Source organism: Oncorhynchus kisutch, linkage group LG5 (genome assembly GCF_002021735.2).
Source record: "Oncorhynchus kisutch isolate 150728-3 linkage group LG5, Okis_V2, whole genome shotgun sequence".
In the NCBI taxonomy this organism is placed as follows: Eukaryota; Metazoa; Chordata; class Actinopteri; order Salmoniformes; family Salmonidae; genus Oncorhynchus; species Oncorhynchus kisutch.
This window is the reverse complement of record NC_034178.2, coordinates 41,126,251-41,142,158: the sequence shown is the minus strand read 5'-3', so window position 1 is coordinate 41,142,158 and position 15,908 is coordinate 41,126,251. Positions and strand designations below refer to the sequence as shown.

Sequence of the window (15,908 nt, the reverse complement as noted above, 5' to 3'; positions counted from 1 at the left end):
ACAGCATTGACATACATAGTTCACTATGAAGGATTTCCCCTCTCTTATTACATTCATTATAGATGCTGTAGGCTACTTTATCTAATACAGTTTATCTAATAAACAAAGGCACTTTTTTTTTTTTACAATTATTTTATGGGCATGAAGAAATGCATACTCTCCCAGCATTGCATTTAAACTCACCCTGGGTGACATGGAAAACAGCTTTATTTATTTCACACAAGGCAAAATATCACACTTTTCATGTCATTAGCAATTTATATACCTCCTGTTATGTAGGTTGTATAAACAGAGAATCCCAAAAGGTTTACAAACCTAGACCTGTGAAAAATTATACACTGAACAAAAATATAAACGCAACATGTAAAGTGTTGGTCTCATGTTTCATGAGCTGACATAAAAGACAGCAGAAATTCTCCACATGCACAAGCTTAATTCTCTCCATATTTGTGCACAAATTTGTTTAGATCCCCGTTAGTGAGCATTTCTCCTTTGCCAAGATAATCCATCCACGTGACAGGTGTGGCATATCAAGAAGCTGATTACACAGATGCACCTTGTGCTAGGCACAATAAAAGGCTATTCTAAAATGTGCATTTTTGACCACACAACACAATGCCACAGATTTCTCAAGTTTTGAGGGAACGTGCAATTGGCATGCTGACTGCAGAAATGTCCACCAGAGCTGTTACTAGATAATTAAATGTTCATTTCTCTACCATATTTTTAGAGAATTTGGCTGTATGTCCAAGCAGCCTAACAACCGCAGACCACGTGTATGGCGTCATGTGGGCGAGCGGTTTGCTGATGTCAATGTTGTGAACAGAGTGTCCCATGGTGGCGGTGGGGTTATGGTGTGGGCAGGCATTTTATCGATGGCAATGTGAAAGCACAGGGATACTGTGACGAGATCCTGAGGCCCAATGTCGTGCAATTAGAATTGCATTTTATCGATGGCAATTTGAAAGCACAGGAATATTGTGACGAGATCCTGAGGCCCAATATCATGCCATTCATCCGCCGCCATCACCTCATGTTTCAGCATGATAATGCACAGCCCCATGTCACAAGGATCACAATTGCACTTTATCGATGGTAATTTGAAAGCACAGGGATACTGTGACGAGATCCTGAGGCCCAATGTTGTGCCATTCATCCGCCACCATCACCTCATGTTTCAGCATGATAATGCACAGCCACATGTCACAAGGATCAGTACAGAAATGTCACCATGTTTGGAATGCTCTGGATTGACGTGTACGACAGCATGTTTAATTTCCCACCAATACACAGCAATTTCGCACAGCCATTAAAGAGGAGTGGGACAACATTCCACAGGCCACAATCATCAGCCTGGTCAACTCTATGCGAAGGAGATGTGTTGCGCTGGATTAGGCAAATGTTGGTCACACCAGAAACTGACTGCTTTTCTGATCCACGACCATACCTTTTTTTTAAGGTACCAACAGATGCATATCTGTATTCCCAGTCATGTGAAATGCAAATATTAGGGTCTAATGAATTGATTTCAATTGACTGATTCAAACCATGGACGTTCAATGTACTGGCTAAACTATCCTCACTGACTAGATAAGGATTACTGAATTGTGTAATTTCTTTCATCTTTCAAATAAGAGGTGAAAAAATTCCTCTATCCGCGATTGACTGTTCGATCTTGAAGGCATTCCTAGTCGATCACCTAACATTTTGGTAGAAAAGCCAACGATAGGCATAAAGGCTTGTGGTCCTGTTTTGTAAAACCTTTTTTGATGCTGGCAATAGGTGCAGTTGATTCAAAAGCCCTGAGCACCGGGTAGGCAAAGTGTTCCCATTTGTAACCATTTAATTTGGCTGAAAAGACAAACGCTCCTGCGCCCTGGCAGATCTGTGGTTAAATCGAGTGCTCCTGTGGTCAATCTGATGGCACAAATTACCGTGCCTAGCTACAGCTTCCACGACCCCGGCCACAGCGAAGGTTGATACTAGCCTAGGTGAGAGTTCATCACTTTTAAAAAACTATGGACAGAGAGAGACTGTTAAAGAATACAGCCAAGACCTGCTGTTTATATGAGTGAGTTCATGTCAAAGTTTTATTCAGCAGAACTGTCAAAACGTTTTTTATTCAACACTATTACAAGACATAAAAACGCTCTTCTGTCTACTTCCACTCGCGCTGCAATGAATGAGTGGCTGTGTATTGTGTATTGAGTGAATTGTGTATTGTGTATTGTGTATTGAGTGAATTGTGTATTGTGTATTGTGTATTGATTGCCATGTGTTTTTATTATTATTAGCAGCTCGTTATGTCTATTTTAATACAGAGGAATATTTCACTTTCTCTGGTCATAGGAACAACATGAATTTGTGCCAAAGGCAGATGCGGTGAGACTCAAGTTTTGCCATCAGGTCGAAGACTGTCCCCTCTCTGCCTCACCGGAAGAAAGGAAGGCGAGAGCAGGGACCATGAGAGGCAGACCCTTTGCTACTCTCTCCCTCCCTGCCTCCCCCCCTCCGCTGAGACTAATGTCGTGTTCAAAACAACAGCGAACTCTGAAAAAAACGTCTTGGAAAAATATTTTTGAACAGTCATCCAACTCGGAAACTATGGCATCTTTCTAGAGCTCAGAGTTTTCCGATCTGAAGTTCACTGGCGTCATGATTTGACATAGCTTTTTCCGAGACCTAGTTGTCTTGAAAGCACCATGACCATCAGTCCAGGAAAATAAAAATAAAAGCAAACAATTTACTAATTATTTCAATTTATGCTCAGCTGTCCCTCGCAAGTGCATCACCAACTGATCCATTTTGTTATCAAAGCTTGAGTTTTGAAATAAAATATGGTTTGAGAAGATCAATGTTGGCAGGCAAGACATATAGCTATGACAATGCATTACAAATGTTTTTATTAGGTTAATGTAAAACATTATGTTTAAAAACGATTCAGGGGGGGGGGGGGGGTCTCAGCTTGCTTTTTGACTGTGAAAGTGACCACTGCTTTAGATGAACCCATTTCTTCACCAGAGTCGTAGGACAAAAAATGTGTAGTAGCGTTCTACCTTCCAGCCAGCAGCTACAGGTATGCACAGAGGAGTGGAACAGCTCATTACATTGGGTAATTTATTTGCTTAGTCAATGCCCGAAAAAAAATGTGTTGTACATGTTGAATATTCTGTAACTAAATCATTTACACAGCTGGGTTGTCCTCTAGAGCTAGTGCACTAGGACTCCCCGCAGTGGGCGGCTGAGAGCTAAACCAGGCTACTTTCCCAAATGTAACACATTATACGACCAAAGTTCAGACGAACACCCATTGCTCTATACACAAAGATAGAGTAAACCCTAGACTCGCTGTGCCATGCAGAAAACACAACCAGCTCTGCCTGTATAATACAGCAGGCCTATGTGCTTTGAGAGTGTAAAAGTGAAGGCATCTCTACCTGCCATGGCTAAATGAGGCAAGCTGAGGCTGGGGGGGAGAGAGACGTTAATAAACCCTGTTGATCAGAGAGTAATCTGACAAAGCAAACAGAGAGTAATCCTCCTGAGGTGTGTTTCTGGGAGATAGGAGAGAGCAGAGAGAGCTTAACTTTGCACTGGAGGCTGAGTGTGTAGATGAGTGTGATCCATTTCAAACTCAAACAATGCCAGAAAGTCTCATGGGAGTGATGACAAAAACGTTGATATCAGCACTTCATTCCAATATCATGCTAGCATCAACTCCAACTTTTGAGTTTACACTAGCGTACGAAATTCTAAACATCTTGGAATCTCAAAGAAACATATATCCCTATATAAACGGTTAGATTTTTCAGATTAGCCAAATCTGTTGTTAGATAAAAGATGTGGAGGCCATAAACACCACAGAGAGATTCAGTGGGGTTACGGAGAGATAATGCCCTTGACACAAAGAGTACTACTTGCTGTCTGTTGTTTTCCTGATAGGCTGTAGCAGTGAAATAAAATGTTAATGGCACATTCTCCTTCTGATTTTCCTTTGGGTATAGCTATGCTTTCTACATTCCATCTCTGTTCTCTGACAACATATTACCAAATATACTGTAGGTTCAGGCAGTCAGCATTGTTTGGTTGTATACCGCACACAGAATACACCTCTCAGCCCTCAGTGTCAATAGTGCACTTAACTCTATAGTGGAGAGGAGCAGTGTATGCTCTCTGTCTGTATGCCTTCCTCTTAGCCTGCTGTTCAAGAGGAAAGTGCTCTGTTGCTCTGGTTATTAGTGCAGTATGTCATAGAGCAGTGAGGCGGCTAGCACTGACAACCAAGCTAGGAGGAGTAGCTCTATGTATCCTCTCTCCCCTCACTCACTCCTGTTTAATCTTTAAACACCTCTTGAACTTTAAAAGAGGGGAGGTCTTTGTTGGAGGGCTGGCTTTCTAATTTTAGACTCCATTATAGTTTGAAAAGTGTCTCCTCCACCAAGGAAGAAATCCCTGTTCTCTGCTTTACATTACTGTACTTTACTGTGTAGTACACATAGTGCCATTGTGCCACGGCCAACTACATCCCATAAATCACTTATCTCTATCTTCCAAACGCTATCTCTAAATCAGTCCTGTAATCTGTCCAAGAATCATATACCTTCATCTTTACCACTCTTTGTAAGGCAGCACTTTAAGCCTCCCATGTAAGGCTCCATGCATGCCTCTACATTAAACGCCTTACTGTTTAGTGTAACATCATCCCATGAATGACGTTCCATGAGATTGGATGACAGCGTGGGGTGAAACACGATCTGGGGTTTACCTTTCAGTAAGCAACTGGGGGTCAATTGTGTGAGAACAACTGGGCTTGTCTCTGGGATACTATGTCCACATAACACACATGGTACATTCATTCACCCTACGCCAGGAATGGAGAGCAGCTCTCTCCGTGCACTTTGTTTTAGAACAGACCGACTGTATACAAAGCATACTGCATGCGTTACTGTATTCTGTATGTCTACAGTCTGTTCAAATGTTGACCAATGTGCTTATATGTCAATGACAAACAAGGTCGCTTCAACTGTAGCTCTTATTTTCATGTTTTGTCAGACACTCACAATCCATCCCACTCCCTGGCCATTCGTTTGATGATGGAATGCAGTGAAGCCTTTAACAGGACATGAATGGAGACATCTGAAGGAGCTTGTTTGGAGAAGGCTCTGGTCCTGTCCCTAATGAGAAAAAGAGGGAGGCATCTCATTCTGCTTGCGTGGCTCTCACCCATCCACTAACGGAATGTCCTGCCCAGAGGGAAGGCTATCTGAACCAGGGGTTACAGGGGTCATTGTCCTATACCTCTTTCACACAAGACCAACAGACCACTGTCTGGAAAAACAGGGAGTCTTGATAGTCCGAGGCGGCACGGAGGACACACAGCATTCCAAAGAGATGGCGTGGGATAAGGAGACAGACAGGGGACTGAACCCAGCACACGAGGAGCCATATGGGGTAGGACCCAACACAAGCACCGCCATATGGAACAAGTGTACGCAGTAAACAGGCCGTGATCTCTGAGCTGGAGGTGATTCGCAGACATCTCACCTGGCGGTATCACATTCCAATGTGATGGATTTGTTGGGATAAAAGGGATGATACGTTCTGTGTTTGTGTGAGTGTGTGCGTGTGAGGTGGGGTGGGGGGTTGGAGTACATGGTTACTGCTCTGTGAAGTCTGCTGTTTAGATGTGTGCTGTGCTCAGAGACAGAGACAGAGAAAACACCTGGTCAGGCTGAAATCCCATCACCGTTGAGAACAAGGAATAAAGGAATGGGACTGCTCCCCAGAGTCTCTGTGGTTGGCTAAGACGTCCCACAGCTCCAATGTTCCCCTTCTGCTGCAACACTATTTGTAAAGGTTCATAGACCACACCATTAACCTACAGTATAACAGCCCCTCAAATCATGAAATAGACTTTCAATTGAAGCATCTATTTAAAAAGTCAACTAGTATATTGTATGATATTTCTCAGTCATATATTGGGATGATTTGCATACTGTGTGGATGTAAATGTGGACATCCTTATGTGCATATTAAAAGGATTTAATCTGTAACCGTATAATCACATGTATAGGATTAGCTTCAATGTGAGTTTCTTGTGTCTACAGTATGTAGTGATTCTAAAGGTTTTCTCTTGTCTCTCAGAATTCTCCTTCATCTGCCTTTGTTTGCACATGCAGTGCAGCAAAAGCCTTGGGGGGGTGTGTTTGTTTGACTTTTGCCTGGTTGTAGAGTGCAGGGATTGGAGGTCTAAGTGTATGCATGGCTGTGTATGCCCCATGTTTGCTGTTAGTCAATTAGAGCTATAATTAAAGGCAAGGGCATCCTGGGAAATAAAGGCAGCTGCAGCAGAAATGTCAGTGTTTCCCCTAGGATTCTTTTCAGCAGTGGTGGCAAGGGTAGCGGGGTGGGGGGCGGCTCCCCTCCTCATCTCCTTTTCCTTTTCCATGCAATCATGCCATGGCCAGCCCATCCCGGGGCACACCTTCTCACTTAATCCTCTTTAACTCCCTGTATCTACCATTACATTTGAATGAAGGATTACTAAAGCGCCCCTCGTTAATCTTCTTGCTTTAGATGTGCAACAGCAGAGCTAGCATCAGGCAGCTCAGCCCACACTACTGACAGAGACCTCACCACATCTCACCACATCCAAGAGGAGAGAAACACGTTGATGTTTCTCCACAACCTGACCTAGAATACTCTTCATCTGACCTGAGTCTGTTGTTATATTTTCATATGTAGGGGATAGCAGAAAGAAAGAGCAACCAAACCAGTAATAAACTGGTATGAGGACCATACAGAATGTTTGCTATGAGGGTCCATTAATCAATATTAATATTGATTCTTGATTCTTTCTAATTTTGCATTAATGAATGCTTTTGAATCTGTGAGCTGTGCAAATGTAGCATTCCATCCCGTTCCCCCATGGCCTCTCTCAGGTAACAGTCTGTGAGCTGTCAGGCTGTCTCATGTTTCACACTGGGCTTTTCTTTGCATGTCAGTAGGAAAGACCATGCAGTCTCCTGTTCCTCACATTCTACACCCTCAACTGTCATGGATGTCAAGCAGAGGTATTTGATGTGGTGTGCTGAATGCTTCCTTTTATATCTGTGCAGCGGGACATGCCTGTGTAAACTACACTGGTGACTTTACAGCATTCTCCTTCCTCAAACGGACTAGTTAAAGAACTACTGTACGGTTACTTAGTGCTGTTCGAAACTTTTACTGTCAATGTGACTTTTGCGTCTCTGTCTGAACATTCATTGCTCCATAATATGAGACACACTCCCACAGTCAAGACCCTTAAAGCCACAATGGCATGGGGTTAGATGATCAGATTACAAGAAAAAACACACATGGGCATTGTTAGGGAGTTTGCATTTCCACCCCTGAACATGGCTCTCATTGTACCCTTTTCTAGAGAGAGAGTGCTTTTATTTCAACTGGTACGGCAAGGATGAACAGGACCCCATGTGTGTGTCTCTGTGGTCCACCATCTCCTCAGGCTCGAAGGGTAATCAGATCTCTACTTTCAGGGCCCTTTCTGTTCAGAGACCCTGATTTGCCCCTGGCACTATGAGAAGTAACTTCATCTGGTTAGTAACACGATCACAGAGAAAAGCCCTGCAATTTAAATTGAAACAGCGCTGTCTATTGTCAATATTTTGACAGATTTCATGTCAAAGTGTAATTATTTGCGAAAGGCCGTGCCAAGGATTTAATTGATACATGTGTAATTACGTCTTGTTGCCAATGTGTTGTAAAAAGCATCACTTGCCTCATTAATAATATTGGCGCAAGACTGCTCTTTCATCTTCACTGTTATATTATTTTCTGTCTGTGGTTCCATAATCCTCTCCGAAAGAGGATACTGAAGACTCCCTGAGAGGGCATCTTTCACAAATCAATTCATTACCCAAACATGAGCGGGCAAAGGCGCATCTTTCATAAATCAATTCATTACCCAACCACTGGCAGTTAAAAGGCACTTACCACAGTCTCACACGGCGATATCAACTTTCAATGTGGAGAAAGATAAATCCACAAATACCAAACGATGACAGGCCTCGATCAAAAATCAAATAAAAAAAAGGCTTACCATACAATAGGCCAACCGCAAGCAATAACACATTTCATCTTTAATGATTGAATTTTCTTATTTTGTATCACACACATTTCACCTTTTTTGCACTGAGTCTTATAACTATTGTGTGCCTATAAAATCCATCTCTATGCCAGTGTTTTGCTGCATGCCACAGCTCCACTCTAAGATAATGCATCCTGCTCATAAAGTTTTAACAGTCCACCGAGTGTGTCTATGTTATCGCCGAAGACCTAGCCACACTGAGAAAAACTGAAAAAAACATCTGCTTGTACACACTGGGTAGCGGTGTGTATGTTTGAGCCTTGGCCTTGCTGACACGAAACCACTCTCAGTACAGCAGAAGTGCTGATGATTTTTTTTTTTTAAATGAACCTTTATTTAACTAGGCAAGTCCGTTAACAACAAATTCTTATTTACAATGACAGCCTACTCTGGACAAATCTGACGACGTTGGGCCAATTGTGCGCTGCCCTATGGGACGTTCAATCACAAACAGATGGCTAGCCTCTGTAATTTGGAGAAATAAACAGGAGGGTGATAAGGAACTGGAAGGTAAAACACTACACCCCAACATGTGCCTAAGGTGAAACACTGACACTGCCCAGCCCTCTAGAAGTGATTGATTGAAAAACGTTCATTTCAATTGAATGGCCATCAATTGAAATGTATAATCCAGTTTCACACAAAATCACTGTGATTGAGGATGCCCATGGGACGTTTCAATCCGACAGTGCAGTGAATTACATGTAGGTCAAAAAACAACCAGATTTGTTTAATTATGCAGGGGTTTCAAATTATAGCAGATATCCTCCATGCTCCTCTTATTGGTGTATATCCCTTAAGGAGGGCCTGTGCTTGTCCTCATTAGCAGTCATTGAGCGGAGGTACTGTTTTGAGGAGCAAGGCGAAGAGCAACAGCGCCCATCACTGTCCCTCCTCTCTGCAGAACCAGAGCCAGAGCTGCTGGGGGCTGTGGGGTAATTACAGGCAGGCTTATGACAGAGGCAGCAGTACACAGGCGGCTGGAACACAGGTAGGTGGTTTATTGTGCCTGCCGGCTGGCTGCCTGGCTTTGTCAGCGTGGGCCTTGTCTGCAGGCTGCAAGCTGCAGGCTGCAACTGCCCTGTTTTGCTGTCAGCCATCAGGCTCTCTGACCACGTCCAGCCAATATCACCTGTCGCACAACAAAAGGGAGTAGCAGCACAGGTGAGGCTGAGCACACTGATGTTCTGAAATGGTAAATCGATCTGGACCACGAGGGATTCCAGTCGAAGATGAGAATGATGGGTGGTAGGCGTTTGGTGCAAATCTTCTCTGTACATTTTGGTGTACCCAGTAGGTGTGTGTGGTAGCTAACTGACTCAACACTGCAATGCACCTACAACAATAGATCTGATGCTCCTACTCAGCTTTGATCTTATTTTGGCTGTTTGTGTTTTCATTAGAAAAGCTATCATGGGCTTAAAATCAAATCAACTTCAGCCTTCACTGTGAGAAACTGGAATATTAACCTCTTTACAGCCTTTTCCACCAGAGCTGGAATATGGAATGAGAAGAGCTATGACAAAATGATCAAATGTAACATATTCACACATCCTACACGCATTAGCATTACAGCTTCCCTTGAGGTAAAGTCATGCATTTAATAGAATTCTCCCAGTCAGGGAAATTGTTTCCTTTCTATGTGGATTTGAATGGAAGTGTAAGATTACATCCATTACACCGTGTAGAGTATTAAAAGTAATAAATAACTCCAGGCTATGACAGACCTGTGTGACTGGAGTCCAAACACCTCTGATCTGACAGTCCTCTTCCTTTAGAGTGCTTTAGAAATGAACCAGGCATGTTCTATGTTCGCCCACTTCAACAAAAAAAAGACATATTCTGCCATATATACTGTATAACCTGAAGCACATCTGTTACATATGTGAAGTAACATTCACCAGTTTATTATTGGAAAAGGTTAGGAGTGATCATTCATATGAAAATGAGACCGTAGAGCCAACATGTACTATCCACTGTGATGTGTGATCATCCCATCCTCCTGTTTACTTATTCAATACATGGGCGTATTTTACAAGCGTAGACTGTCTGTTCATAGGGTTTAACCTGATCCCTAGAGCAGCATGAAGTGCAGTATGAAGACAGGGACAGTATTAAGTACTGTGTGTATGCTCTGCTATCTGGATTACTCTGTTATGAATATACAGCTGACTGGCTCTGTAAGGTTACTGTGTCCTCTGGATAACAGAGTTGAAGAGAGAGGGATGAGAGTGGCCCTTACCTCTACACACAGTCCCGTTCTCCACAGCCTCGTGGCCAGCCTTGCACATGCAGCGCCCGATGGGCACCATCCACTCCCCATCCCCGTTGCAGTACAGTTTGATGGGCACGTCCACCTCCTCCCCGTTGGAGATACACACACCCCGTGCTGCCACCAGAGAGGTGCTCTCTGCCCCAGAGAGGGTCTCCTGAAACACAGCTCCATTCTGGATGACGCGAGGACACTTCCTGTAGAAGACACGCACGGCGATGAGGGACATGCAGCCGCCGTAGTCCTGGAAGGCCAGGTAGAATCCATGTTTGGACACGGGGCCGAAGCTCCGCACCTCTGTGTTGATCTTCATCACCCGGCCGCCAAGGTCGACCTGGGAGAAGCTCTCATCGGCCGCGATGGTGTCCACCTTGATCCAGGGGTTCTCCATCCATGGCGGGGACACCTTGTTGGCCGTGTCCGAGTCTGACTCATAGTAGTACAGGTTAAAAGTCTCTTTACAGGAGCCGGGCACGTTGGGGATGGAGCTGCAGTCTCGCACGGAGAACTTCATCTCCACGTGGATCCGCTGTGCACCCCGGCGCCGGATGTACTTGGTGCGGACCCAGTTGTTCTGGTTGTTGTCGAACACGTTGCACACCTGGTAGGTGCGGATGGTGTTCATGTTCTCATCGTATCCACTTACCTCCTCCCACTGTGGAAGAAGGACACAGAGGTAAAGGGTTATTCTGTCCTTGTGTTGACCGTATATATTTTGGTTTAGTAACATGTTAATACCTCCAATTCTTTACCAATACAGTACCTCACATAACCCAAGGGCAATTGTGTACTCAGCATCATGGCTATACTTCCACCTAACCATAATCCACAGATAAAGACAGGGCCATTCCCAGTGGCAGTGCTCCCAGTCAGGGCTGAAATTAAACAGCAGGAGTTTGGGAGGGTATAATATGGGCAGGGTATAATTTGCTCTCTGGCATTGTAATGCTAGCACAGAGTTAGGGGGGTTGGCATCTGTCTGTGCCCACTAGAGACCCCACTTGGCTCCCTGTGAACCTGGCCTGTTTTTTCCCCTCTGCTCTGCTCTGAGACAGGACCATGCATTATTTATCTAGTAAAGGAGAACAGGTGTTAAAGTCTACTCTTCACACAGCCAGCAATGCTTTGTAGTGTAGCCTCCTCTCTGGATCCTCTCTGTCCTCTGGCCAAATAGAAAAAAAGAAACTATTTGCATAACGTCGATGTCGGAAGCTCTTCAAGGGTAACAAATACTGGGAAAACAATCCCCTGGTCTAAAATAATTGAGGAAAAAACATTTTCTCCAGGGCATTGGTGATGCACCCAATTTTCCTGTTTTTGCGTTACAACATGTTATTGAATACTAGAATGGGCAAATCTCTGAATTAGTCCAGCACCAACACATCTGTTACTGTGAATGAAACAGGTCAGTCATTGTAATGAAACACATGCATGACATGAACATAACCCTAATCTGAGTCACACAATAAAACAGAACTGAGGTAATCACATTACACAGGTAATTATCTGCAAAGGGAGAGAAGATTTCGGTTTCTGTGTTTGGGATACTTTTCATTTCAGCACACAAACAACAACACACACACACACACCTAGACAACATAAACTCGCAAAAAAAGAAACGTCCCTTTTTCAGGACCCTGTCTTTCAAAGATAATTTGTAAAAATCAAAATAACTTCACAGATCTTCATTGTAAAGGGTTTAAACACTGTTTCCCATGCTTGTTCAATGAACCATAAAAAATTCATGAACATGCCCCTATGGAACGGTCGTTAAGACACTAACAGCTTACAGACGGTAGGCACTTAAGTCACAGTTATGAAAACTTAGGACACTAAAGAGACCTTTCTACTGACTCTGAAAAACACCAAAAGAAAGATGCCCCGGGTTCCTGCTCATCTGCGTGAACATGCCTTAAGCATGCTGCAAGGAAGTTGCAAATTGCAATATTCGTACTGTGAGACAGGGAGACAGGACGGACAGGTGATCGTCCTCCCAGTGGCAGACCAAGTCTAACAACACCCGCACAGGATCCATAAATCCGAACATCACAACTGCGGGACAGTTACTGGATGGAAACAACAACTGCCCGAGTTACACCAGGAACGCACAATCCCTTCATCAGTGCTCAGACTGTCTGCAATAGGCTGAGAGAGGCTGGTCTGAGGTCTTGTAGACATCATGTCATCAGACATCACCGGCAACAACGTCGCCTATGGGCATAAATCCACCGTCGCTGGACCAGACAGGACTGGCAAAAAGTGCTCTTCACTGATGAGTCACGGTTTTGTCTCAGCAGGGGTGATGGTCGGATTTGCGTTTATCGTCGAAGGAATGAGCATTACACCGAGGCCTGTACTCTGGAGCGGGATCGATTTGGAGGTGGAGGGTCCGTCATGGTCTGGGGCGGTGTGTCACAGCTTCATCGGACTGAGCTTGTTGTCATTGAAGGCAATCTCAACGTTGTGCGTTACAGGGAAGACATCCCCCCCCCCCCATGTGGTACCCTTCCTGCAGGCTCATCCTGACATGACCCTCCAGCATGACAATGCCACCAGCCATAGCACTCGTTCTGTGCGTGATTTCCTGCAAGACAGGAATGTCAGTGTTCTGCCATGGCCAGCGAAGAGCCCGGATCTCAATCCCATTAAGCACGTCTGAGACCTGTTGGATCGGATTGTGAGGGCTTGGGCCATTCCCCCCAGAAATGTTCGGGAACTTGCAGGTGCCTTGGTGGAAAAGTGGGGTAACATCTCACAGCAAGAACTGGCAAATCTGGTGCAGTCCATGAGAAGGAGATGAACTGCAGTACTTAATGCAGCTGGTGGCCACACCAGAGACTGACTGTTACTTTTGATTTTGACCCCCCCCTTTGTTCAGGGACACATTATTCCATTTATGTTAGACACGTGTCTGTGGAACTTGTTCAGTTTATGTCTCAGTTGTTGAATCTTGTTATGTTCATATACATATTTACACATATTTACACACTGATATGTAATGCAGTTGACAGTGAGAGGACATTTCTTTTTTTGCTGAGTTTATTTTACTAGTAGTGCATCTATATGCAACATCTGCTGTTACTCCAAGGACTCCAACCACCGTGACCTTGACCTCAACAGTTCATCTGAGGAAAGCCTTTTCTTAACCCAATGTCTTTTCACACCAGTCAGCCGCACCCGTGCTGCCTCAACCCTAACTCTCTCACCCCCTCTTCACTCTCCACTTCACAGCTGATATAATTTCACAAATTAGTGCCCACTTAACAAGGATTTTGACAGAGGTTTGACGGGTAAGGAGGAGACAGTCAGCCCTCATGTTTAAGACCCACGTTCTATCAAACACTCAGACTAATTAGAGCTTTTCTGCTTTATTCCCGTGTCCCAATTACTCTCTACAGACAGACATCATGCCAAATATGTACAGTTCATTAATAACAGTTGTTAGATGTTAGTAACTGGAGGGATTTGAAGGAGACAAGTATGATTAAAACTTGTAAGATTGGCACTAAACTCAAAACAATTAAGATTGTGTTTGTAGACAATGATTAAAGAGTCCTTGGATGGGATTCAACCAGATGGTAGCTATATGTCTTCATTTTGAGGACACGCATCTACAAATCCTTTATAATTCACAGAATGCAATAGATATGGTCCATTAATGTGCAATTAAAGCAACACATGAATAAGTGTTAGAATGTTAATATTAACAAGTGTATGAATGTTACTGTTGATTGATGGGGTAGAGATCTCCTGGGGTAAATCTGTTGGTTGGCCCATTTCTCCACCCATCCAAATGGACACAGCCATCCAGGGTCACGGGCAGCCATTGACCTTTCCACCTCCCTTCATAGATTGACGCTCTTTTCAGACAGAGGTCGTGGACCGATTAAACAGGAAAAGACAGAGTGTGACGTCCTCTTGTTCTTAGTCTCAAGCATCAGCCCATCAAACTTAAATAAAGTGAACTGGGGTTGAGAGTGGGGGGGTAGCCACTAATGAGAGATAGACTAGGAGAAGGGAGAAAGGGGAAGGGAGGTGGGGTATGGCCAGGCTAAAAAGAACCAAACAAATGTGTTTTGATGGAGGGCCCCTGTAAGTCCTGTCACAGCTTTGCTGCCCTGCTTTCATATGAGCCAGTGGAGGGAAGCAAATGGGACATAACAAGATGCCAGCGATCAAGCGCTGAGTGTGAAATAAGAAGAAATGTCTTCATTTTCACAGCTTTTCCCCCAATACAAGAGTGGGAATGCGGCTGCAGGGCAGTCAGGTGTTAGGTAAGGTGGTGGAGTTGGTGGTGGAAGCTGAGAATTACAACACTAACTCTCTCTCCTTTGAGATCGTTTTTTTTCCACTCCAGGACACATGTGAGTCCAGATCTATTCAGTGGGGTATCCATCATGACCACCATGTAGAGTATCTTGATTAGATGTAGGCTATGTAGCAGGATGCTATAAAGCAGAAGATACTGTACAGGGATGATACCAGTATTGCGATACTCGTTAGTTCGTTACTATCATGGCAAAGAAACAAAACACGAAGGTCGATTTAACTTCTTTAGGAAAAGAGCCTAATGTTAGAAACAAACTTCATTATGTTGTCATCCAGAGTCACATTGATTTATTTTCAAATCCGTAGCACACAATATTTTTTACATAAAGCATGTTTTTAAAAGACCAAAGAGTCATGTTTTAATTTTGCCATGGAAAATAATTATGCGATATTGGTATCGTCCCAGCCCTACTGTACAATGTGTTCAACAATCAAATACATTCTTGGGGGCCCTAAGCAAAATCGTGTTCGACCATGATTACTACAAGTTTAGATAGCTGGCCGATTCAAAAAAAAGTTCTGAAATGGTCTAATTTAGTGACTGCCAGTGACTGACATAACAAGAAAAAACTGCCGATGCACAAACAAATGTACAAATTGCACATTGTATATTTTATCATGCTAACCCTCAACAGTAAAATATTTGTTTATTTATTTTTGGGAACTGATCCTGGGCCTACAAAAGACGGGCTGATCTATGGACATAAAGAGCTTACAGACTGAGACAGAACAAGTGAGTGCTTGCAATCAACAACATGCCAGAGGAGTTGCTCTCTTCAAGGTTCTGTGTTCACATAAAGGAGGTCCTTCTAATGGGGTGTCATCGGCTCAGAGGTTGGCACCCAAACATAAAGAGGACCATCATGAGTGGGGCGCCAAAGTGTCCGGGGTTGGAGCTATGTCTTTGAGGGTCGTACCCAAATATAAAGACAGCCATCAGGGCGCTAGCGGTGCAGAGCACTGTGCACCCTGCTGCACCGATCTACTGAGTGGGAACGGGATGTACAGTGGGTGAGGCAATTGTCAATAGTCTTCTAATTATAGCTAAATGAATGAGTTTGAACACCACTTATCCTCTTGACTCACATTCCTATCCCATGTGTATTATGCAGCATGGTGACACTTCCAGTAGGTCTCAACAGCTAAATTGTGTTGATA

The 15,908-nt window shown here is 43.9% G+C and overlaps 1 protein-coding gene across 6 annotated transcripts in view; it reads right to left on the bottom strand.

Annotated features, from left to right (window-relative positions):
- LOC109891046 (ephrin type-B receptor 2) overlaps positions 1-15,908 on the bottom strand; it is a 156,678-nt gene that overhangs the window by 68,859 nt on the left and 71,911 nt on the right. For all 6 annotated transcript variants that reach the window (XM_020483332.2, XM_031825090.1, XM_020483333.2 and 3 more), the window contains exon 3: positions 10,392-11,076. In XM_020483332.2, coding sequence (XP_020338921.2) covers positions 10,392-11,076 — 685 coding nt within the window. The remainder of the gene's footprint in view (positions 1-10,391; positions 11,077-15,908) is intronic.